This window comes from Panulirus ornatus, chromosome 13 (assembly GCF_036320965.1).
Source record: "Panulirus ornatus isolate Po-2019 chromosome 13, ASM3632096v1, whole genome shotgun sequence".
In the NCBI taxonomy this organism is placed as follows: domain Eukaryota; kingdom Metazoa; phylum Arthropoda; class Malacostraca; order Decapoda; family Palinuridae; genus Panulirus; species Panulirus ornatus.
Genome location: NC_092236.1, coordinates 50,862,586 through 50,889,934, shown reverse-complemented (window position 1 = coordinate 50,889,934; position 27,349 = coordinate 50,862,586). Strand labels below are relative to the sequence as shown.

At 45.2% G+C, this 27,349-nt stretch overlaps 2 protein-coding genes across 2 annotated transcripts in view; one reads left to right on the top strand and one right to left on the bottom strand.

The window, feature by feature from the left end:
* LOC139752866 (organic cation transporter protein-like) overlaps window positions 1-24,623 on the top strand; it is a 54,696-nt gene extending 30,073 nt beyond the window's left edge. Inside the window, 11 exon segments of the mRNA XM_071668863.1 lie at window positions 7,413-7,533; window positions 7,683-7,872; window positions 13,244-13,259; window positions 13,262-13,346; window positions 15,922-16,076; window positions 19,643-19,811; window positions 20,003-20,150; window positions 20,344-20,615; window positions 21,120-21,199; window positions 21,384-21,568; window positions 23,092-24,623. Of these exon segments, the coding sequence (XP_071524964.1) occupies window positions 7,413-7,533; window positions 7,683-7,872; window positions 13,244-13,259; window positions 13,262-13,346; window positions 15,922-16,076; window positions 19,643-19,811; window positions 20,003-20,150; window positions 20,344-20,615; window positions 21,120-21,199; window positions 21,384-21,568; window positions 23,092-23,232 (1,562 nt within the window). The 3' untranslated portion in view covers window positions 23,233-24,623.
* Window positions 1-27,349, bottom strand: part of LOC139752869 (glucoside xylosyltransferase 2-like) — a 172,682-nt gene that overhangs the window by 139,033 nt on the left and 6,300 nt on the right. The gene's annotated exons all lie outside the window — the stretch shown is intronic.

The following is a 27,349-nucleotide window of genomic DNA, read 5'->3' as shown; positions in this document are numbered from 1 at the left end:
GTTGCCACATAGATCAACACAGCTGAGGCTCCTCAGAAATGTATAAAAAGTGATAGATGCTCCATCCTGTTTACTCTCATATATGTATGATCTATATATATATGATTCCCTGCTGTTTATAGATGCTATTATGATATAGCACCATTGTCTAGATTTAATCTCTCCCCTAAATGATAGTCTACTACCCTCTCTTGAATTCTCAAAGTAAAGGAAAAGGAAAAGAGAGGCAGTCTCGAGCCACAGAGTATCCAAGACAACACAAAGAATAAGTGAGCAATAAATGAGGATCTATTCTTAAAACACGTATCTGCCGGACGTGGTTCGAATACCAGTCCATATGGAGTTTCCAAGTGGTCGCTCTCTGGGCCGCTTCCATCCCGAACTTTTCACCATCGAAGAGTGAACGTCTCCTATTATATACGGTGGATGGACTACAGTGGTAGTGTAGGGATGGTGGTGGATTGACCACAGTGGTGGTGGTAGTGTGGTAGCGGTGACGGAGTGATTCTGGTGGGCTTTCACCACCTCTTCACTCTTCACCACACCACCACCATTCTCCATGACTCTCTCTCTCTCTCTCTCTCTCTCTCTCTCTCTCTCTCTCTCTCTCTCTCTCTCTCTCTCTATCTATCTATCTATCTATCTATCTATCTCTATCTATCTATCTATCTATCTATCTCTACGCACACCACCCCCGACCAAGACACCCTAAATCTGCCACCCTATCATCAAACACATTCAATAGTCCTTCAACTTACACACTCCATCTCCTCTGCACTTCATCATTACGTGTTGTCGCTACCCCCATGTGATCCCTTCACCGTTGTTGCTATTTGTTCTCTTGCTTTAGTACATGATCAACCTACTTCAGACCATATCATTCCCCATAGAATTTACTGATACTCGCTCACCCCAACTTCTCTTGTACATCTCCCAATCATTTGCACACCTTCCCTGTAAATAGAGCCTTAATGCCTCCCCTTCTCCTTTTGAACAGCAACTTTGTTTCTTCATCCCACCACTCACTACCTCTGTTTCGTCTACGGCTTTTCTGATTCTACAAATTTCATATCTTTCGTCCACTATCGAAGCTCCTGCTGTGAGACTGTGGCGTCCTCTCACCTGCAAACCGAGATCCTTTATATATAGGGGATTTCAACGTTCACCATAGGGAAGGGTTGAATTCCTCCCATACGTATGGTGGAGGGATTGAAGACTTCACGTTCTCTATTCTCAACGATTTACAGCAAATCATCTCCCGTCCTATCCGTATTCCTGACCGCTGTGGCCACTCTCCTAAAATTCTGGATTTGTTTTTTTCACCTTTAGTCCATTCCAATGTAACTACATAATCACGCACCCAAATTGTTCCATCTGACCACACTCTAAGTGTATCTCTATTTTAACCTTTCTCTCCAGCCGCTCCTACTAAACGTAAATATTACGAAAATTCTTTTCTGACTTTCCTCGTCTACTGAAAGGGTGTTCCTCCGAACTTGCACCTGTGCTTGCTCGTCTATTTCGTTTCTGTGTAAAAACGAGAATTATCTATTTTTCTTGGAAGCATGCGTTGGCACATCCCATCCCGAAGAAGGGTAACCATTCTTGCTTTTCTAAATGTCGTTCAGTTGCTTTGACATCTACCATTTCCAAAGTATTGAATCCCTCCTCAACTTCCATATACTTAGACACCTTGAATCTCACAGTCCTCTATCTGACCGCCAGTATGGCTTCTGTACAGCGAGATCTACTGGTAATATTCTTTCCTATCTTACTAATATCTGGTGTTCATTCCTAAACAGTAGTTGCCTTTGACATATTCAAAGTTTTTGACAGGTGCGGCATCGGGGCCTCATCTCTAAGCTCCGTTATTTTGGCTTTCAATCTTAACTTTGCTCCCTCATATCTTGCTTCCTCTCCTGCCGATCTATCTCTATTGGTTGTTGATGGATCAGCCTCTCCCCCTTTCTCCATCAACAACGGTGTCCCTCAAGATTCTCTCCTGTCCCCTACACTTTTTTCTCCTTTTTGACCAATGATTTCCTCTCCTCCATAAATAACCAAATGCGCTCATACACTGATGCCTCAATACTTCACTCCCCCTCATCCTTCAGTTCTGCTTCTTCTCTCACTCGATCTGCATCTCGTTTTGACACAGCTTCCTCAATAAACTCAGATTTGTGCTGGATATCTCAGTGGGTTAGACGAAATCCGGTTTAGTTTAATGCCTCCAAAGACCCAGTTTCCACTCAGCTCTCTATCGACAACTCTCCTCACAAGTCTCGTCTCTCCTTTGACGGTTCTGTACTTTCCCCTCTTGACTCAATGAACATACTTGGTATTACTGGAACGTGCATTCACTCTTAGATGCCTCACATTACGACTATAGCTAAGTCTGCCTCAAAAAAACTGGGTGTGTTGTGTAGGTGTCGAGATTTTCTTTTTTTCTTCTAAACAGTTGCTCCGTTTATACAAAGAATTGATTCGTCCTCGTATGGAGCACTGCCCTCACATCTGGGGTGGTTCTAGCTCTGCATCCTGACTTGACAGAGTTAAGTCGAAAGCGGTACTATTTATAAACTCTTCCAGGCTACCTTCCAAACTTGACCCTCTTGCCCTTTGCCAAAATGTTAGTTCACTTTCCGTCTTCTATAAGTAAACTTTGGTTTTTGCTCCCGAGAGCTGGCTGCTTGTGTACCCCCCACCACTAGCTAGACCATACAATACTCGGCAAGCTGCTACGTCACATGATTACTGTGTGGCCATTGGCAACTCAAGGGTGGGCCGTTTTGATAACTGTTTCTTTCCCAACATGCCGAAACTTTGGAACACTCTACCTTCTCATGTTTATCCTAATAACTATGACCTAGCACATTTTAAAAGGCAGGTTTTTCCACTTACCCCTAAAGTTCGTAAATACTTTCCCTTGTCTCTTCTTTTTCATAAACCTCTCTATATATTTCAATCAAGACTCCGGCCTTGATGTGAAGTTATGCCTGTGACAAAAAAAAAAAGAGAAAATACTAACATGATTTATATTCATGTAACGTCTTATATCACGCGTGCATTCATCACACACACACACACACACACACACACACACACACACACGTGTCCGTGTGCCTCTTTGGTGACTCCTCCTCTTGCTTGCACGCACGCACGCAAGGACAGACAGACGAATGCACGTACGTGCTTGCACCCATCCCACAGACTTCTATCTGAGGCCAGAGCCACCAGCCAGCCTGCCTGCCTGCCTGCCTGCATGTCACCTACTAACACGATACATCCTGGAAGTCATGATGGACATTTTAAGAGTTGATCTCCCTCGTCCTAACACCTGCAGAGGGAGACATACATGCCATCCCTCCCTCTCTCTTTCTCCCTCTCTCCCTCCCTCCCATCCCACGTAATACAAGGCAGTTTACTCCCTTCCCACGCCCGTCCCGCCCCACGCAGTACTCCGTAGCTCCTTATCCTCCAGTATCTCCAGCTTAAAACTTTTCTTAGTCGAATCAAGGGTCTCCTCTCTCTCTCTCTCTCTCTCTCTCTCTCTCTCTCTCTCTCTCTCTCTCTCTCTCTCTCTCTCTCTCATACAAATCGAGAATTTAATGAATAAAAGGAAAAAAAATCCTATAGATGGAAGAGAAAGTTGGCAAAAAATAATCTATTTATTACGTGACTTGCTTGGAACGATTTTTTCTTAATGTATGATGTAAACAGCCATATATAAAGAAATGATCTTAATGAACAGGTCATAGTTATCGTACGTCCGGCAGTTCAGCCGACCGCTATCGGGTGTCGTACAGTGACTTCCTACACAGAAGTACGTAGGAGAGGCGACCGATGCGTTCGTTGTAATTAAAGTTATCAGAACGTTAAATGTAAATACACAAACATTAGAGGATAGTTTATATAAACTAGTAAACAACAGAACTAGCAACAAACAAGCCCCCAATGACATAGTTGCTCTCATATGTAGATCAATGAAGACAAAAGTCGATCACTCGTAATCAAAGAGAAGTATCGACTGATAAAGCGATTAATCAAAGATATGTAATTACATCACATAGCAACTGGTGGCTTTATCTAATCACCTGTTGTTACATTGTTAGATTAAACTTGATCGTTGCTTTCCACTAGAGAGAGAGAGAGAGAGAGAGAGAGAGAGAGAGAGAGAGAGAGAGAGAGAGAGAGAGAGAGAGAGAGAGATTACATCTCCAGCATTAATTTCCACCACAGAGAGATTTCATCGCCAGCGCTATTGTAGCAATATTACTCCAAACTCTGAATACATTCCTTAATTGTTGTCTCCATGTTAAACCTACACTCTCCTCATGTGTGCTGTTACGACCCCCCTCACACACTACATATCATCTCGCCACACAGTATAATCGAAAGATCTTCACACATGCATCAATGTATACGATCACAAAGAATATTCACCTCTTCATCAATATAGAAGATGACAAAGAACATTTACTTCTGCATCGTTGTGTAAGATTCAAAGAACCTCCACCCCTTTTTCCCCACGTGACTTGAAATCATGAAAAACTTCAGGAGGACCTCAAGCCTTTTGAGGAGAAAGCCATAGATAAGATCAGGTCTTCCACCCCGAAAGAAAAACCACAAGAGTTCAAATGGAGAGTGAGACTCACCACGATTGTACACAAACATCTAAATGTCACTTCACTTTAGAAATCGTCCCTTGAACGCTAAGGTGATATTTGGCGAGAAGAAGAAAAAATAATATTGAAAATACTTCACCATTTCTATCTTATTTTTTACGACAAGGACATGAATCCTGCTGGGATGTGTTACGACGGATAGAACCACCGCTACACTAAGGAGGTGGGGCATGGCTGGTCAAAATACATATCGTCTGCAGGGCCAGAGAAGGAGGAGTATGCCAGTTGAACATACATTCCTGAAGACATCTTGTTCTTCTGCTAGATATATCCCTTATCTTCTTCTTCTTCTTCTTCTTCTTCTTCTTCTTCTTCTTCTTCTTTAAAAGTGATGTTTCTCTTCACGTTAATCAGAAAACTGCGACACAACCTCGTATAAATAGACTCAAACACCCACCTCGCCAACAACCCCTTCATTTTTTTTCTTCTTCTTCTTCTTTCCTTTCCTGACTAAGGTAGCAAAGATAGGAAGGCATAAGCTGGATGAAAATTTTAAGTATGTGTCTGACCTCGGCACGTGTCCGGACCTGGCACGTGTCCAGACTCGCTATGTGTGTCTAGCCTTAGCTACACATAACCACGTCTCTTCACTGCCCTGTTGGAGACTCCCTCACTAATAACTCACGCCAAAGAGTTATAATATCTACAACTGAATGATAATGATAGTGATAATAATAATGATGATAATAATAATAATAATAATAATAATAATAATAATAATAATAATAATAATAATAATAATGATAATAATAACAATGATGATAATAATAATAATAATAATAATAATAATAATAATAATAATAATAATAGTAATAATGATGATAAGATAATGTTATTATCACTATTATCATTACAATTAGGAAATCCTTTTTTTTTCTTTTTTCTTCTTTTTACATTGTAGGTTCCAGTCAGGGACAAAAGTCCACGTCAAAGGCATGCCTAAAGTGAAATATCAAGGGAGGATTATGAACAGGAAAATGAAGAGACAAGGGAAAGTATTTATAAATTTTCGAAAAAGTGAAAAACCTGTCTTTTGAAATATGCCAGGTCATAGTTACTGAGAAAGACATGAGAAGGTAGAGAGTTCCAAAGCTTCAAGGTGTAGGGAAAGAAGCAGGTATCAAAACGGCCCACCCTTGAGTTGCCTACGGCCACACAGTAATCATGCGACGCAGCAGCTTGCCGAGTATTGCGTGGTCTAGCTAGTGGTGGGGGGCACACAAGCAGCCAGCTCTCGGGAGCAAAAACCAAAGTAATACCTACAGAAAAGGGGAAAGTGAACCAACATTGCGGAGTAGGGCAAGGGGATCAAGTTTTGAAGTCAGCCTGGGAGAGTTTATAAGTAGGACCACTTACGACTCAACTCTGTCAAGTAAGGATGCAGAGCTAGAACCACCTCAGATGTGAGAGCAGTAACTCCATACAAGGAAGGATCAATCCTTTGTATAAACGGAACAACTGTTCAGAAGAACAAGAGAAGTTTCGACAACTGATCAAGACTCCTAGTTTCTTAGAGGCAGGCTTGGCTATTTCCGTCAAGTGGCATTTCAAGCAAAGGTTGGATGTTCCAGTAATACCAAGTATGTTCATTGAGTCAAGAGGTGGAAGTACAGAACTGTCAAAGGAGAAGCGAGACTGGTAAGGATGTTTTCGCTAAAGATGGTCAGAAAATGGGGTCTTGGGGGGGTATCAAACTGACCCAGATTTCGTCTACCCCAATGAGATATCTTGGTTACGAGAGGCAACCAGTTGCAAATGCTGAAGCTATCGTAAAAGAAAAAGCATGCATAAGGACAAAATTCTCACAAGAATTATATCAACGTACTTGCTGCGCATTTATAACTTCAGAAATGACATATTACAAGAAAAGGGAGCTTAACTGACTGTAATGCGCTATTTCATTTTCCTAACGGGAAAGAATCGACCTTATGTTAAAGTCATTTAATGATTTCTTTTCATATAAATGTGGATGTTCCTTTTTTTTCCCATGTCCCAGGATTGAATATCCGTAGGTGAGAGGAAGACTATTACATTCAAAACAAGTGAGAAAATATTCCCACAATGACATAGTGTCATGTGAGCTACATGATCATCCAGGCTCTTCCATGAGGAGACATTCCTGGAAATCGACGCGTGGAAGTGGCATTAGACTAAGCACGTTCTCTCTCCTGCATCATGGAAACTCAAATCCCCAGGAAGAACGTCTTGGTTCCTACCTTCTTCCACCTCCTTGGCCTCCACTTTAAGCTATTCAACTGAGGCCATAATGTGAGCTTCGAGACTGGGGTCCTCAGCCGTAATAGCCTTCATCACACTAAACACCATCGCCAGCGAAGACACAGACATCCACCTCCCTCCTCCCTCCTTCCTCCCTCGCTGACCATAAACCCACTTGCTGTCACTTTACAACGAAGCGCTGGAATTCTTCGAACTGCTACCTGCTGGTGATGGGATCTGAACACACACACACACACACACACACACACACACACATACACACACTTGACGACCTCCTTCCCAAGCGAAAGACTTGGGCTTAACAACCTCTTAGCATAACATTTGAGGTCATAACATTTGAAGAAGAACATCAGGTCATAAACCATTGATAACATTGGGTCATCCCAGATCACAACTGTCTATAACCCAGTCGGTGATCACCACATACAAACATCACCTGGTTGTTGTGATAAGTTGTAAAAAAAAAAACAAATTCATTTCTACCTACAGCTTTCCTGAGCTACACCCCAGAGCATTGGTGTCGCCTGCCGGGGTTCGAAGCTGGAGCGCAAGAGGAGGAGGACCTGCAGACCTTCGCGCCGTTAGACTTACGGAACCACACCATACCCTGGTGAGCTCCTGTGAATCTTCAAGCTTCTCATTTGCATACGAACAGGGGAAGAAATGAATGCAAAGAAGTATACAATTATCTTTCTAAGGATTAATCATAGCTTTAACGAAAACGGGATGGTGGTGATTACCTTTCATTACATTCAACAGGAGTGACAGAGATGGTTACGCCAAGTGTGAGTACTACGATCATAACTACACTGAACTGGCCTCCCAGGTGGCGCGGTTGGGCGGGTCGGGGCTCAACCACCTGCCTCCCATCGAGCCTAACGCCTCCACTGCCACCTGTGACTCCTGGACGTTTGACAGATCCGTGTTCGAATCCACCTTAGTGTCAGAGGTGGGTACCCTACTTGGAGACGTGTGTGTGTGTGTGTGTGTGTGTGTGTGTGTGTGTGTGTGTGTGTGTGTGTGTGTGCGTGTAGTTACTGATCTTAGAATTAAGATTAAACTCTCTTTTCTCGTTCATCCCTCCACAATGCCTTTACATACTGAACATACACTTTCGTTTATCTAATACAAAGACATTACATCTATGTACTTATCGAGATTATAAAGTTACAGTTAGTTCTAAGCAGTGGTGGTTATAAAGTTACAGTTTGTTCTAAGCAGTGGTGGTTATAAAGTTACAGTTTGCTCTAAGCAGTGGTGGCTACAACATCTAGTGGGAAGACAATATTATTATGAATCGAGGTGTGTGCAGGGTCAGTCTGACTGCAACTTTGCAACGCCCTTCGCCAAAGACTAAACCAGTCCAACGCTCGTGTGTTTTCGAGGTCAATATTCCATGTCGTAGCAACACTTACAAATCTCTCACCAATTTTACGACACAGGAGTTCGGGAAGTACAAAGGAATTCAAACAGCATTTGACACCTTTTCTAAGACTCTTTGTGATTGTGGAAGAGATTAGAAACGCAGAGTTTCGAGACATTTGAGTTAAATCAGGTTAATTATTTCGGTGGATACTTATGTCAGACAAGGATGCATATAATGTCATTCCTGGACTTTGAGCGAAGTATTTGACACATCTGTTTATACAAACGGGTCGTATAAGGTAACTTTTACCTTCCATTGTTGGTAAATCATTCCGCATTTTGACACTCTCCTTGAAGAAAAATTACTTTGCCTCGTTCGAAGCAAATACTTAGCCCGCGAGTTATACTGTATCCAATACCATAAGTGAAATCATCCAATACCATAAGTGAAATCATCCAATACCATAAGTGAAATTATCCAATACCATAAGTGAAATTATCCAATACCATAAGTGAAATCAGACCGATCTAGTCTTAAATACCTGCTTAGATCAACGTTGCTGAAGCCTTTCATAATTCTAAATGCATGTATCAGGTCGCCTCTCGATCCTCTTTTTTTTTTTCCGAAGCTAAGTAGATTTCGGATCTATAGAATAGGCTTTCAAAGGATAGATTCCTCCACCAGGGGATCACCTTGGTCGCCTGCAGCTCTATACTCTTTCAATTTCGCGCCTTTTCTTCGATGAGGACGACCAGTTCTGAGCACAATATGCAAGTCAGGGATGAGCCACAGTAACTCGACTGCCTTACATATGAAACCTCGCATTTTTGCTCGTCTTCTTCACCGATTCTGCGCGATGCTTGCTATGGCCTCAGGTCGCCTTACATGATTTTCACCTTCGCCGTTTTCCTTACTTACGATTTGTAACTCTACAAAGGGGCTTGCAGTAGCTTGCCTTCTCGTGTATACTGTAATGTGGTAAAACTCTGAACTTATCGGTGTGAAAATTCATGTGCCACCCTTCATCCCAGTCTAGCAAGCAATTTGCAACAACAGACGTGTGATATCTGTTATAATGCTGTTTCCCAGCTGAGTTCCGTCTATGTATCATGATATCTTACATCATAACCCAGTTATAAATGTTGTTGAGTTCCGTCTTTGTATTTTGATATCTTACATCATAACGCAGTTATAAATGTCGTATATATATATATATATATATATATATATATATATATATATATATATATATATATATATATATATATATATATATATATATATATATATATATATTTTTTTTTTTTTTTTTTTTTTTTATACTTTGTCGCTGTCTCCCGCGTTTGCGAGGTAGCGCAAGGAAACAGACGAAAGAAATGGCCCAACCCCCCCCCATACACATGTATATACATACGTCCACACACGCAAATATACATACCTACACAGCTTTCCATGGTTTACCCCAGACGCTTCACATGCCTTGATTCAATCCACTGACAGCACGTCAACCCCGGTATACCACATCGCTCCAATTCACTCTATTCCTTGCCCTCCTTTCACCCTCCTGCATGTTCAGGCCCCGATCACACAAAATCTTTTTCACTCCATCTTTCCACCTCCAATTTGGTCTCCCTCTTCTCCCCGTTCCCTCCACCTCCGACACATATATCCTCTTGGTCAATCTTTCCTCACTCATTCTCTCCATGTGCCCAAACCACTTCAAAACACCCTCTTCTGCTCTCTCAACCACGCTCTTTTTATTTCCACACATCTCTCTTACCCTTACGTTACTCACTCGATCAAACCACCTCACACCACCCATTGTCCTCAAACATCTCATTTCCAGCACATCCATCCTCCTGCGCACAACTCTATCCATAGCCCACGCCTCGCAACCATACAACATTGTTGGAACCAATATTCCTTCAAACATACCCATTTTTGCTTTCCGAGATAATGTTCTCGACTTCCACACATTCTTCAAGGCCCCCAGAATTTTCGCCCCCTCCCCCACCCTATGATCCACTTCCGCTTCCATGGTTCCATCCGCTGCCAGATCCACTCCCAGATATCTAAAACACTTCACTTCCTCCAGTTTTTCTCCATTCAAACTCACCTCCCAATTGACTTGACCCTCAACCCTACTGTACCTAATAACCTTGCTCTTATTCACATTTACTCTTAACTTTCTTCTTCCACACACTTTACCAAACTCAGTCACCAGCTTCTGCAGTTTCTCACATGAATCAGCCACCAGCGCTGTATCATCAGCGAACAACAACTGACTCACTTCCCAAGCTCTCTCATCCCCAACAGACTTCATACTTGCCCCTCTTTCCAAAACTCTTGCATTTACCTCCCTAACAACCCCATCCATAAACAAATTAAACAACAAGGGAGCAAATGGGAACTTCAGTGAAGGGCGCAAATGGGGAGGTGATAACAAGTAGTGGTGATGTGAGAAGGAGATGGAGTGAGTATTTTGAAGATTTGTTGAATGTGTTTGATGATAGAGTGGCAGATATAGGGTGTTTTGGTCGAGGTGGTGTGCAAAGTGAGAGGGTTAGGGAAAATGATTTGGTAAACAGAGGAGAGGTAGTGAAAGCTTTGCGGAAGATGGAAGCCGGCAAGGCAGCAGGTTTGGATGGTATTGCAGTGGAATTTATTGAAAAAGGGGGTGACTGTATTGTTGACTGGTTGGTAAGGTTATTTAATGTATGTATGACTCATGGTGAGGTGCCTGAGGATTGGCGGAATGCGTGCATAGTGCCATTGTACAAAGGCAAAGGGGATAAGAGTGAGTGCTCAAATTACAGAGGTATAAGTTTGTTGAGTATTCCTGGTAAATTATATGGGAGGGTATTGATTGAGAGGGTGAAGGCATGTACAGAGCATCAGATTGGGGAAGAGCAGTGTGGTTTCAGAAGTGGTAGAGGATGTGTGGATCAGGTGTTTGCTTTGAAGAATGTATGTGAGAAATACTTAGAAAAGCAAATGGATTTGTATGTAGCATTTATGGATCTGGAGAAGGCATATGATAGAGTTGATAGAGATGCTCTGTGGAAGGTATTAAGAATATATGGTGTGGGAGGAAAGTTGTTAGAAGCAGTGAAAAGTTTTTATCGAGGATGTAAGGCATGTGTACGTGTAGGAAGAGAGGAAAGTGATTGGTTCTCAGTGAATGTAGGTTTGCGGCAGGGGTGTGTGATATATGTATATATATATCAGAAATAGAAATGGCCCCAAGATTGATCCCAGAGGCACACCACTTATTTCGTTCAACCATTCTGAGGCTTAACCTTCGAGCGTTACTTTTGATTTACGTCCAGCCAACCACATACGTAAACCATCGAAGTACAACCTTCATCTACGACATGTAACTCAACTTCTTCTTAACTTAACGCGTCTCGAGGTTTATAAAGCGTTGCTCTCATCCCCTGAATGAGTTGAGAGGGTCATCCAAAGTAAGGGCGAACACCCATAGGCTGTTGGACGAGGCCAAGGTCTCCTATCAGAAGTCTCGCTGCCCTCAGGGTTGACGGGGGAACTTGAATTGTCCACTCAGGAGCTGAGGATGGACTGGGGATGTTATAGATTCAACTCACAACCCTCTTTTTCTCCCTCTCATACTGCTAACGGAGGAGAAGCACCTCACCCTACACCTCTCTCTCTCTCTCTCTCTCTCTCTCTCTCTCTCTCTCTCTCTCTCTCTCTCTCTCTCTCTCTCTCAGACAACCAGGCCAGGGCCAGCCAACTTCACTAATTACAAACTACCTCATTACTGACTGGTGATTCCACTCCCCCAGTGGTTAGAATCGGGTTCATTTGTACGCCTTGGATGCAGCTTGCATTCGTAATCATTCATTAACACGGTTCATTTTTTTTTGTGTTCCTCCCTTTCCATTTTTCTCTTGAAATGTAACTTTATCCTCGAAGACCTGAATGACGAATTGAATTGCTAACTAACTACCAAGTGCAGTGGAGGACGAACGGAGGTCATACGGTTGGTAATAACCTGCCATCAATTAGAGGAGACGAGATGACCTAAAATGTGTCTTAATTAAGCAGAGAATAAAGATGATCACTGACCATGTGCTTATAACCAGAGGGGAGTGAGGAATGGAAAGCGTGACCCCAGTCACCCCAGACTCTGGGCACTGTGGCATCAGTAATAGGGAGTAGACACATCTATCTCCCTAGCACTGCCCTCCGACACACACACACACACACACACACACACACACACACCTCCATAGCAGATCGTCCCACAGTGTCCCCTCCCCTCGACATCATTACCCGAAGACATAGTGCTGTGCCGACTCTCGTTACAGAAGGTGTCCCCACGTAGCTGTCGCTAGGGAGAGCCACCTCCCCAGCAGGTATTCCAGCAGCGCCTTTCAGAAGTGGAGGTATGGCACAGCCACCTCAATGTTAGGTACTCTAACAAGTGCCCTCTGGTGATAGGGGAGGAGCTAAGCTCACCTCCCCAGCGGGTACTCCGAGCATTTACCCTGCCAGTACCCTTCAGCAGCAAGGGTGGGGCACAGCTTTATACACCTCCCCAGCAGGTACTCTAACAGTATCCTCCCCCCTCCAGCAGCAGGGGTTCAGTCGGTAATTACCAAGAGGTGTCCTGGGAATATTATCGAGTTGCTAGAGTTGAGCACAAACACCCTTTCAGTCAGTGCCCCTTTTGACAGATAGGGTGGAGGACGATCATCTCCCCAGCAGGTATTGTACCAACGCCCTCAGGCAGCGGGTGGCAGACCACAGCCTTCCTCCCTAGCAGGTACTCTACTAACGCCTACAGGCAGCAGGTGGTGGCAGGCCTCGCCCCTCCTTCCCCCATCAGGTACTCTAGCAGCGTCCTCTACCCAGGCAGCAGGTGGGGAGCTGGCACCATCCTTTCCTCCCCCAGCAGGTCCTCTCTCTAGCAGCGTTCCTCTACCCACAGTTCTCGCTGGTGTGCGACCGCGGTGGATGATGGCTACGGTGCAGGCGTCCTACATGAGTGGCCTCCTCATCGGCTCCCTGGTCATGGGTCAACTCTCAGACAGGTGAGCCAAGAGCCATACACACATCGCCCAACGCCTCTTCTGTCTCCTCCAGTTTACCTTCCTCAGCTCACGTTCATGGCGGGGGGGGGGGACATATACATATATATTTGAAGCTCGTTGATGACAGTGAAGGAAAAAAACATATATCATTGACATCAGAAGTTTCCTGTAATGTTTCCTTTGTAGATGTGATTTTTCAGTTTCATGATCAAGATGTGTGTGATTCCATCCACAGGGAAGGGTAAAACAAGAGTAATGTGACGAATTTCAGTGGTTAACTAACTACAGGAAGTGTAATTATCTGTGAAACGCTTTGAAATCCTGTGAAATACTCTTAAATACTATCGACAACCTTACTTGTTATTTGGGATGATTGCAGAGGGAGTTCAAATGCTTAGATAAACGATCTATCTGTTTATCCATCTGTATAGCAATGCATTATTCATTAATCTATATAATTGCATATGTGCACCTGTAAAATCTACTTACTTTCCCCATCTACGTGGAACGAATCAAATGCATTTGAGCTGTAATAACAAAAGATAAACTCCATAAAAGGTATAGAAAGCGAAGTTCAGATATTGGAATCGAACATCTAATTTGCACAAGCGCAAATAGAATTTGAATGAAGCGCCATCATCTTGCTTGCTTAGTGTCTGTCTACCCTTAATCGAAATAGCTCAAAACCCAGAATTGCGTCATGGCTATCTAACTCTGTATGTTCAGTCGCCAGCGAGGGGTTCAAAAGTCTCTGTTCAGCATTTCATTATCATAATGTACACAGGCCACTCACCCTGTTCGTGTATACAGTCTCGAGCAACACCATCAGAAATACTCAAACATTCATGAGTTACTCACAGTCCCTCCTCATCCTTTTTTTCTTCCCCTCATACCCTCGACCTCATTCTCATAACTCCTCATCACTAACTCATCATCCGCTACACCTTCCTCATGAATACAGCCTCTTGATAGACTTTCATCTCTCTCCAGGTCTCAAATATCTTCATCTTTCTCCGTAAAATCTTTTCTTGCCTTCTTCAGCATCGCCTTGCGCTTTCTCGTACACCCTCGAGAGAGAGAGTGAGGAGCACAGCAATCCTCTCTAGTGTGCTAAGAACTCACTTTATCTGGGAAATCTAGAGACGCAATCATCAAGATGTAGCGGATGCAACAAACCGCAAAATGAGGGCGATATGAGTACACATTCACGGAGGCGTGATCCATCGTCCACACAGAAGGCCTCCCCTCTCCACCATAACGTTTTGTACACATCATATGTCCTCCTCCTCCTCCTCCTCTTTGCATGACCCCGTTCTTACCTTCCTCTCAAGCACTGTCGCCCTCACTGGACTCTGAACCCAAACGTCTAGACTCATTCACAAGCTCATGCTTCTCATCACTTGGGTATTCATAGTAGATTGTGACAGCCTCTTCTAATGCTGAAATGCCTTCTAGTTTCTAATCTTCATCCTGGACATCCTCTTTTGCAACCACTTCAGAAAGACCAGTTGCTATGCTCCCTAACTCAGCTGACAGCAATGAAACACCCTTCCCCCTCTGCCACTATGGTTTATTCATACTTCGCTCTCCCCTGTTTACATTCATCGTCTCTGCCCAGTGGATGGAAAGCATTAAGAACATTTGCGATGACAGTACAGCGACCCAAGCGGGTGGTGCTCCCCCCCGAACCCATTCATTACTCAATGACTCATTCGTTCGTATAACCATTACTCTCACACGTGTATTATTTCCATTGATACGATGATCCAGCTGGCTTAACTGCGTCTTCCCGACGCATTACGACAGTACGAGGGATCGAATCTCCTTCATCATTATCGTCGCGGTGGCTCACTTTATCTTCATCTAACCAAGAATCTGCTCCACAACCCTTTTTTTTATTTCGTTTTAAGCCATCAGAGCTTCAGTTGATGATGACAGAGACGATGAATGAAGCGGGACTATGATTTAGGACGGGAGAAGACACTGTAAGTCATCACAAAACCTCGAAGGAATGATATTCTTACGCATTTAGGGACAGAAACAGAGCCATCTCTTCCGTCTAGATGGTCGGAATGAAGCATAGAAAAACGCACTGCACTGAGCTTGACGCAAGCATGATGGGGAGCTTGACGCAAAGTATGATGGGGAGCTTAACGCAGGCATGATAGGGCCCTTAACGCAAGCACGATGGGAAGAGTCAAAGACCGAAGTGTCAAGGGCTCCGGGAGGTGAGGGTTGTGAATGGGATATGGGGAATCTAGAGGACTACTGTATCTGGCGAGGACGAGATCATGTACTTCGCCAGTGGCCACTACGACCACCACACTCCCTGGCGAAGATGAGGTCATGTGCTTCGTCAGTGGCCACTACGACCACCACACTCCCTGGTGAGGACGAGGTCATGTGCTTCGTCAGTGGCCACTACGACCACCACACTCCCTGGCGAAGATGAGGTCATGTGCTTCGTCAGTGGCCACTACGACCACCACACTCCCTGGCGAGGACGAGGTCATGTGCTTCGTCAGTGGCCACTACGACCACCACACTCCCTGTAGCTGTGCCGTTCACCCTGCAGGTTCGGACGGCGCACCATGGCTGTGCTGTGCGCTGTGGGGGCTGCCGTGGTGGGGACGTGCGCCACCTTCGTCGACACCTACATGCAGTTCCTGGGTCTCCGCTTCGTCATCGCCGTCTTTTGTGCCGGCATGATGACCATCAACTTCGTCCTGGGTCAGTTATGTGACGCTGTTGTGTGCCCTGGGTCACTATGTGAGGTTGCTGTGTGCCCTGGGTCAGTATGTGAGGCTGAGTCAGTTACGTGAGGATGTTATGTGCCCTGGGTCACTATGTGAGGTTGCTGTGTGACCTGGTCCAGGATGTGAGGTTGTTGTGTGCCCTGGGTCACTATGTGAGGTTGTTGTGTGCCCTGGGTCACTATGTGAGGTTGCTGTGTGCCCTGGGTCAGTTATGTGAAGCTGTTGTGTGCCCTGGGTCACTATGTGAGGTTGTTGTGTGCCCTTTGTCACTATGTGAGGTTGCTGTGTGCCCTGGGTCAGTTATGTGAAGCTGTTGTGTGCCCTGGGTCAGTTATGTGAAGCTGTTGTGTGCCCCGGGTCACTATGTGAGGTTGTTGTGTGCCCTGGGTTAGTGTGTGAGGTTGTTGGGTGCCCTAGGTCAGTTATGTGAGGTTCTTCTGTGCCCAAGGTCAGCATGTGGGGTTATTGTACCCTGTGTTCATAAGTAGAGTTGTGGATTTGGTCATTGGAATGAGGTTATTATGTCCTGGGTCAGTAAAGATGCAGCAAAGTTTTATCAGTAAAGACTTACTAAACTATCCCCTGTATCCACCCACCTGACACGTCACGAACCACCCACCTGACACGTCACGAACTACCCACCTGACACGTCACGAACCACCCACCTGACACGTCACGAACCACCCACCTGACACGTCACGAACCATCCACCTGACACGTCACGAACCACCCACCTGACACGTCACGAACCACCCACCTGACACGTCACAAACCATCCACCTGACACGTCACGAACCATCCACCTGACACGTCACAAACCACCCACCTGACACGTCACAAACCATCCAATTGACGTTACAAAACTTTCCTTCGTGTTCATTCGTTGTGTTACAACAATATATATATATATATATATATATATATATATATATATATATATATATATATATATATATATATATATATATATATATAAATAGCTATATAAACTTGGAAGACTCTACTGTGGTTCAGTTGTTCCACCAATCACACGTCTGCTCTGCCTAAAGCAAAACGATTGGTACTATTGATGACAAATAACTGTCATTACTTACATCAACGTTTACATTCTACGACATATGAGAGAATCTGATTGTTTATATCTAAGTAACTAAATTAGCTTTGAAATTCCGTTCACGTACAATGTGTTTTGAGATATTTTTTAAAAAAGTAAGGATTTTGGCTTTATGCAAATGAGGGAGGTTAGCCTTTTCTGTATATTTGTAATGTTAATGTTTGTAAATAAGAATAAGGTTTTAAGGTAAACCTAACACAAAAAACTATACACACCCAAACACACACACACACACACACACACGAATATACCACCCTCCTCACCACACGTGTATATACCACCCTCCTCACCACAATAAAAGCCCTATATACCACCGCTCCTCACCACACCCGTAATATACTACCCTCCTCACCACACCCGTATATACCACCCTCCTCACCACACGTGTATAAACACAACCCCCTCACCACAAACCCGTATATACCACCCTCCTCACCACAACTTTATATACCACACTCCTCACCACACGTGTAATATACCACCCTCCACTCACTAACACCCGATATACCACCCTCCCACCACAACGTGTATAACCAACCTCCTCACCACCCGTGTATCTACCACCCATCCTACCACCCATGTATATACCACCCTCCTCACCACAAAACGTGTATATACCACCACCGCTCCTCACCACACCCGTATATACCACCCTCCTCCACCACACAGAATATACCAACCCTCCTCACCACACCCGTATATACCACCCTCCTCACCACATCCACACCACCGTGTATCTACCACTCCTCCTCACAACACTCATGTATATAACCGACCCTCCTCACCACACGTGTATATACCACCCTCCTCACTCAACAACCCGTATATACCACCCTCCTCACCACACGTGCTATATACCCCCCTCCTCACCACACGTGAATAAATCATCCACCTCACCACACGTGTAATACCACCCTCCTCACCACTCATGTATATACCCCCTCCTCACCACACGTGTATATACCACCCTCCTCACCACACGTGTATATACCACCCTCCTCACCACTCATGTATATACCACCCTCCTCACCACACGTGTATATACCACCCTCCTCACCACACGTGTATATACCACCCTCCTCACCACTCATGTATATACCACCCTCCTCACCACACGTGTATATACCACCCTCCTCACCACACCCGTATATACCACCCTCCTCACCACACGTGTATATACCACCCTCCTCACCACACCCGTATATACCACCCTCCTCACCACACGTGTATATACCACCCTCCTCACCACACGTGTATATACCACCCTCCTCACCACACGTGTATATACCACTCTCCTCACCACACGTGTATATACCACCCTCCTCACCACTCATGTATATACCACCCTCCTCACCACACCCGTATATACTACCCTCCTCACCACACCCGTATATACCACCCTCCTCACCACACGTGTATATGCCACCCTCCTCACCACACGTGTATATACCACCCTCCTCACCACACGTGTATATACCACCCTCCTCACCACACCCGTATATACCACCCTCCTCACCACACGTGTATATACCACCCTCCTCACCACACGTGTATATACCACCCTCCTCACCACACCCGTATATACCACCCTCCTCACCACACGTGTATATACCACCCTCCTCACCACACGTGTATATACCACCCTCCTCACCACACCCGTATATACCACCCTCCTCACCACACGTGTATATACCACCCTCCTCACCACACCCGTATATACCACCCTCCTCACCACACGTGTATATACCACCCTCCTCACCACACGTGTATATACCACCCTCCTCACCACACCCGTATATACCACCCTCCTCACCACACGTGTATATACCACCCTCCTCACCACACGTGTATATACCACCCTCCTCACCACACCCGTATATACCACCCTCCTCACCACACCCGTATATACCACCCTCCTCACCACACCCGTATATACCACCCTCCTCACCACACGTGTATATACCACCCTCCTCACCACACCCGTATATACCACCCTCCTCACCACACGTGTATATACCACCCTCCTCACCACACGTGTATATACCACCCTCCTCACCACACCCGTATATACCACCCTCCTCACCACACGTGTATATACCACCCTCCTCACCACACGTGTATATACCACCCTCCTCACCACACGTGTATATACCACCCTCCTCACCACACCCGTATATACCACCCTCCTCACCACACCCGTATATACCACCCTCCTCACCACACGTGTATATACCACCCTCCTCACCACACGTGTATATACCACCCTCCTCACCACACCCGTATATACCACCCTCCTCACCACACGTGTATATACCACCCTCCTCACCACACGTGTATATACCACCCTCCTCACCACACGTGTATATACCACCCTCCTCACCACACCCGTATATACCACCCTCCTCACCAGTCCTCTACTCCTACAGTTATGGAAGTGGTCAAGCCGAAGGCGCGCACCATGACAGGTATGATGTTTGCTTTCTTCTTCGGTCTGGGCATTACCATCCTGCCTGGCTTGGCTTACTTCATCAGGAGCTGGCGTAACCTCGAGCTGGCTATTGGCCTCCTCTCCGCCTCTCTCATCTCATACTACTGGTGGGTGTCTCACCTCGTTCCCTCAAAGCCCAGCAAGTGTCTCAATCCCTTTTGTTTTAACAAGTGTCGCATTCCATATTTGATTCATGGATTTGATGAGTATCATAACTTCTCTGTAAAGGTTACAAGGTGTTGAGTCACGGCTGCGATCTTCACTTGTCCTCTCTTTGACGTTGTCTTCCTCAACGCAGGATACTGCCGGAGTCCCCCAGGTGGCTGGCGTCCCAGGGGCGGACGCAGGACGCGCTCAAGATCCTGAAGGAGATCGCGCGGGTCAACGGCCGAGCCCTGCCTCCAGACCAGAGGGTCATGAACCTCATCTCCAAAGCCCACACTAAGGTACGCCGACGGTAGTCACGCCAGTCAATCATACGACAGTCCTCTATTTTCCTTTCTATATCCGTCTATATCACTATCATCCTTGTGGATACGATGGGAGATGCAGGCGCGACTTGATGACATCAGTTTCTGTGTACGGTAGATGGTCGAGGTAGTGTCTGCCACTTGACCACATCTCTCTTATATCACGTAGGAGGCTGAGGTCGCCGCCCTGCAGGAGTCTGGCACCTCCAAGTGGTACTCGGGACTGATTAGCACGTTGCGCGCCCAGGTGACCTTAGTTCGAACCCCGGTGATGCGTCGTCGGTGTCTGATCTCCTTCTTCCTGTGGTTTGTGGCAGCCAGCGTCTACTACGGACTCATCTTCTCCGGGAGCAACATCAAGGCCGACCCATTCCTCATGATTCTCTTCTCCGGCCTGGTCGAGCTGCCCTCCGCTATCGTCTTCGTCTTCGCCCTCGACAAGTATGTTGATATTGGTCGCGCATCACACGATCATCACACGATGGGTCATCTCGTACCATCTTCCCCTTTCTTGAATTTCAACACAGTTACATTTGGAGGATTTGATGAATAGAATGTCATCAAGACGGCTTTTGAAAGACTGGCCTTCAATATTTTTTCTCTTAAGACATCCTTAGTCAATTATGATCACTCACTGTTTACTATTTCCTCTTCGTCATGCAACACATAAGCTTTCCCATGACTATAACCTTGGTAAACCCACATCCTTTTCTGCTTGGGACCTTCGTCAGATGTTTTAGTTTCGTCTGTCCTTCTTCCTCCTGTGTATATATATTATTTTGGTTCCTCCAGTCTTGTCCTTAGGGTAAGTGAAATCTATAACCAGCAAATACACTGAGGGGGTAATAGCGTGGGCCCCACAGTGGGCGCGGAGCTGTTTTTCTAAAGCACCGAAGACGCCGCTGCTGCGTTCACTGGCACTCACTGACACTCTTACCTCCGCAGGTTTGGCAGACGTCCCACCATGAGTGGTCTATTTGTCGCTTGCGGCGCGTGCCTCCTGGTCATCCTCGGCGTGCCGGAGGGTAAGTTGGGCCTCCTGGGGAGGAGAGAGAGAGAGAGTAGAGAGTAGAGAGAGAGAGAGAGAGAGAGTAAAGAGAGAGAGTAAAGAGAGAGAGAGAACGTGAGATGGAAACACACGGGGTGGTCATCTTCCTCCCCCCTCACACACACACACACTCATCTCCCCTTGCTCTTCCTCCTCCGCAGATCAGATCTACGTGAACTTCTTCCTGGTGAACTTGGGCAAGTTTTTCACGACGGCGGTGTTCCAGCAGCAGTTCCTCTACACGGGTGAACTCATGCCCACCAATGTACGTAATATCGCCGTCGGCACCAGCTCCATGATCGCCAGGATTGGCTGCGTCATCACACCTTACGTCATTACGCTTCTCGTAAGTTAGTGACGTGCTTCCTTCCTTGTAGTGTTGTAGTGATGTGTGTAGGTGGATCTTTAAAACGTCGTCGTCGGTGGTAATCGCTTGATAAAGAATTTATTGTTAATGTCGAAAACGTTTCGGTGGTTGTAAAGTGAAATTATCGTCGACCGAGGTGAGCGCAGCTGGGAGGAGAGGGAAAGGGGGCGTCTTGGGAGATGGGAAAGGAGGAGAAGGAAGAAGAGAAGGAGGAGGAGGAAAAGTTATGACAGGTTAATATCTTGGCTTCAGTTTCTTAAAGAAAAAAATAAAATCAACGCTTTGGACTCAACAAGAAATCACGAGGTTTTTTTCTTTCTTTCTTAATCCCTTTAGATCAAGTATCATATCCTTCTCTCACTCCAGAAGTCATCAGGGAGACGTTCACAGGTGATCAGATATCATGAACAACTTCTCTCCTGTTCGTTTAACCGGGTCAGGTTCATAACACGAGGGAGAGGGTTGGTATGGTCGCATCACAGGCCCTCACAGGAGAGGAGGAGGGTCTTATAGTAGCAATAGACCATCATAGGTGAGAAGGAGGGCCTTACAGTAGCAACAGACCATCATAGGAGAGAAGGAGGGTCTTATAGTAGCAACAGACCATCATAGGAGAGAAGGAGGGTCTTATAGTAGCAACAGACCACCATAGTAGAGAAGGTGGGTCTTATAGTAGCAATAGACCATCATAGGTGAGAAGGAGGGCCTTACAGTAGCAACAGACCATCATAGGAGAGAAGGAGGGTCTTATAGTAGCAACAGACCATCATAGGTGAGAAGGAGGGTCTTATTGTAGCAACAGACCATCATAGGAGAGAGGGAGGGCCTTATAGTAGAAACAGACCATCACAGGTGAGAAGGAGGGTCTTTTAGTAGCAACAGACCATCACAGGAGTGAAGGAGGATGACATGGTAGCAAAGGACAGTCAAAACAATAATGATTAACCATTGGATGCCAAATGGCAACTGTGGATATAAGACGAGACACACTTAAGTGTACGTGAGCTGAGTGTCTATATACAACTTGAGAGGAAGAACAGACACCGGAAACTCACAGTGACGTGTCGACTCACAGGGACCAGGCACCAGTCAGTGTGTACTACCGTCGACTCACAAGTATCAGGGGCCAATGAGTGAGACCCTCATTGTCGACTCACAGGTCTCTGGAATCAGTTAGCCAGGGCTTCTGTCAACTCACATACCTCAGGAACCAGTCAGCGAGCATTATCTGTCGGCTTAAGACTTCAGGGACGAGAGGTTCAGAGAGAGAATGGCTGGTAGTACGAAGTAAAATGATGGATGATGTAGTACAAAATACCTAAAATGATTATGACCATTTCTATTCATAATTAGACCAGTAGTAACTATCACCATGAATACAGAATGTTTTGGTATAGAAAGATGAAGATAAGAATTTAGGAAAACGTGTCTTTGAACAAGCAATTAAGTCATTAATGAGTTCGGTGATCCATTAACAAAGATTTCCATGTTTGTTTTCGCAGGGCGACGTGCACTACGCTCTACCCTCGACTCTCTTCGGCGTCCTGTCTATTGTGGCGGGTGTGTTTACCCTCCTGCTGCCGGAGACTAACAACACCCTCCTGCCGGAGACCGTCGCCGAAGTGGAGGCCATGCCCAAGTAACGAGTGGAGGCCATACCCACGAGTCTCCACCAGGAGGTTGCCTGAATAGAGATGACGGTAGTGTGTCCCTCCAAGAAGGAGTTGCGACGAAGGCTTCTATGATTGCGACAGAGAAGGAGCCGAACATTATCCAGCCCAAGGGAAGAACTTATGACCAAGATGGCATCTAGTGGTATAAGGTTCATGAGCCCAAGGTCTATGATCACCTCGTTCATACGAGAACAACGACTGTATCATAGGTGAGACGCTAGTCGGCTCAAGTTATACAAGCGGTATGAGACAATTGAGGGACTGGGCTGTGGTTGTGGAGGCTCTCGTCAGTAGGACGAAACTAAGAGAGGGAGTGAGAGACTTTCAAGAGGTCGCCTCCATGGCATGTGGTGTCAAACCACAGACACACCGATCTCACGTTGAAGGAGAGAGTCTACCTCTCCCCCCCGTCCAAGTGTTGTGTACGTGGACTGTGGGTGTAAGCGAAGGAAACTCTGTATCTGAACATGGACACACCCCTTGAAGCCGTCGCAAAGAAACTGATCAAACCTGACAGAAAATGGTCGTCCGCTGGAAAAGAAAAATAAACAGAAGGATGCTGAAGGTCAATGGCGATGCGACAATATGGCGGGCTATCTATAGGAAAGATGCATATATATATATATATATATATATATATACCTCGCTGAAGCAGGGGATAGCGATGCTGTTTCCCTGTGGGGCGAGGTAGCGACAGGAATGGATGAAGGCAAGCAAGTATGAATATGTCTATGTGGCATGTATGTAATGTCTGCGTATGTGTATGTATATGTGAGTATGTGGGCGTTTACATACATGAATGTGTATATGAGTGGATGGGCCATGAATTCTTCGTCTGTTTCCTGGCGCTACCTCGCCGACGCGGGAAAGGACGACTATGTATAATAAACAAATAAACAAATATATTCTTTTAGTTTATCTGTCGTTGTCTCGATCTGTACACAAGGAAGGTTGGGAATGGGTGGAAGATGGTATGAATCCATGGTTGCGTATGAGGTGAATCCATGGTTGCGTATGAGGTGAATCCATGGTTGCGTATGAGGTGAATCCATGCTTGCGTAAAAGGTGAATGACGATGTAAGTTCTTATAACTCAATTTGCATTTCAATATTTATGTACAATCCAGTCCAGGTATTGTAGGATTTTGTTCAACTCTGTACATAGACCAACGCTGTTTCCTCACGTCCTGTGCTGTTCTCCGTCAATGTATATTGAATGTTGCATAGCATGCTATGCATGGTATAAACATTGTGCATATTGCACGTTACAATAATTATCAATAACTATGTTAAGATTTAACATTAGATAATAATAATGATGATAATGATAATAATAAAGTGCGTCAGGAGCCACAAAATATGTCCTGTGTTTTATGAGTCGCCATCTCCTCATTCTCCTGCAGGTCACATATATACGTTATATGTAGAATGTTATGTGTATATGTGTGTGTGTGTGTGTGTGTGTGTGTGTGTGTGTGTAACGTTTTTGTTAGCGTTGCTGGGCCTGGTGCATTTACGAGCCGACTAAGGTACCAGTTCGAAATCTGGTCGCGGGTGTCGGTCCACAGTCACTCCAGCTGTTCATCCTCCCCAAGAGGCTGGTCGATCAATGGGTTACCTGGCTTAGTCCTGCATACCTTGGAGAAGGAATGTTATCCAAACGATTAAAACTGTGACGCAAACATGTTTTATCACAATAGGTTATAGTTGTGGGTGACCTAAGAGTCATATATATATATATATATATATATATATATATATATATATATATATATATATATATATATATATATATATATATACCACATGTGTGGAGTTTAACCTCATGAACACAACGCTACGACCCTTGAACTCGACAGTGCGACCCTTTAGTAGGATAATATGACCTTTGACCTGTTCTTTGAGGGTCGAGTCAAACACCTTACCCTCAGGATGAAGGGGTCAAACGTTTAGTCGTGCTCGAGAGTCGCACTGACAGGTTCAAGGGTCGTATTGTTAGGCTCAAAGGTCGTACCGTCGTATATTTAAGGGTCGTACATTCAGGCTGACGAGTCGTACCATCGTGTTCAAGAGATAAGCTAATCTCACCCATCGATAAACCAACTCATTTCAGCAAGTACCAATATTCTATTAGCATCTCCAGTCATCTCTCCTCAATATACCAACTCCCGAAGTAATGACGCTGACTGTGGCTAGCGAGTTTGTATAGTTGGAAGAAAGGAGAAAGCATTTGACCCTGAAGGAAAGGAGAAAGCATTTGACCCTGATCGACCATAAAGACGTAGATACGAGAGGCGATCAACCATAGCACCGTCTTCAGGCCAAAACAACAGCTCTTCACTGCGAAGTCTCTGTTTTCACCTCCTCTCGATATTGTACATCCCTCACGGGGTAAGACTGACTTATATTTGATGTCTTGGCTATTCTATGTCATGGATTAATCTGTACAAGGAAACCTGAGAATATGATGGTTTGTTTGAACCATGGTAAGTTAGGCTACTCTGTATGCAAATAAGGCGGGGGAAGGCTGGAGTGTGCAAGACATTTGTGACGAGTAATGATATATGCACAGGAGTTGAAGAACGAGATCAAACAGCAACAGAAAACTAAGTCCCTCTGTTCTTGGTCGTGGGCGACATCAGACACACACAAAGAGAGATTAGTTGGGGAGGAAGCGAAGCATAGACAAGCGAGCATTATTGACGGGGGAAATATATATCTGTCACCTTAATATTTAACTACAGAGGCTGAAGGAAAGTCGTAGACACAAAGCAAAGTGTTTGTCACGTCTGTGCTTTGAAAAAGCACCTGTGGGTAAATCGTCCGTATGTTTATATCCTGAAAAACGAAAAAGAGTCCTTTTACGTAATGTTGACAGGCAGAGAATTGCCATTAATTTCACGACATTCGAAATTACCCATCATCATCACATATGGCCATAAACCAGAGCTGTATAGTATCTTATAGTCTGAGACGTTTCACCTTTCCTGAAAAGGTAAGTTGCATCGTCGACACATCACTAGTAAACAGTTCAGGACACTGAGGAACACTGACAGCAACACTGAGAGATGTCCTTAGCTAAATTCGCGAAATTGGATCGACTCAGAAACTGTAGGAGTTCCCCAAACCTCGTGGTGGAGATGACCTTAAAAGTACATCTGTTGCTTTGGTAGAAGAAGGAAGGGGAGAAGAAAAAAGAAAAGGAAAATGCCGACCAACGGACGTTCCATGAATTACCAACGAAGAGAAAATGAAAATGATATAAAAAAAAAACACACCTCTCCCTTCATCGCGCCTCTCTCTCTCTCTCTCTCTCTCTCTCTCTCTCTCTCTCTCTCTCTCTCTCTCTCTCTCTCTCTCTCTCTCTCTCTCGTCTCCCCTCTCACTTTTATCTCTCCATTCTTTTTTTTTCTCTCTTTCCCATCCCAGTCTCTCTGACTCTTCCCTTTTATCTTGCCTCCCCAACTGCTGCACTCACACAAACCCCACTCACCCCACCACTACCATCACCTGTCTCGAGTAAAGATCCTCTCTCTCTCTCTCTCTCTCTCTCTCTCTCTCTCTCTCTCTCTCTCTCTCTCTCTCTCTCTCTCTCTCTCTCTCCAGTGACCAAGAAGTCGACCAGAGATCTCTCGAACACACACACACACACACACACACACACACACACACACACTCGCAACCCCTTCCATACGAAGCTGGTTCACTGGTTTGACCTCAAATTCCACCTTCCAATAGCCTAATCACCATATATTCCCCCCACTTCACTTCACTCACACTGGTTAACTCAACTCAAACGTACCCAGACGCGTTGCTGTTCGCGCCCTCTCGAAACACCGACAATAGAACACGACCAAGACATAGATACGATGGACCATCCAGGAAGTGGTCGTGTGCTCAGGCTGAGAAGAAGAAGATTAAGCTTCTGCCTGTGAGGGTTTAGGTTCTGAAAGCTTAAGAGGTGAGCAGTATTACATGAAGTGGTTTCAGTACTACTCCAGTTAAGTGACACTGTTATCATCGAGGTTATGACGGGTTCACGGGACGCCCCGGGTTCAGTGAATGGGTTCGAATCCTAGTTGTGGCAA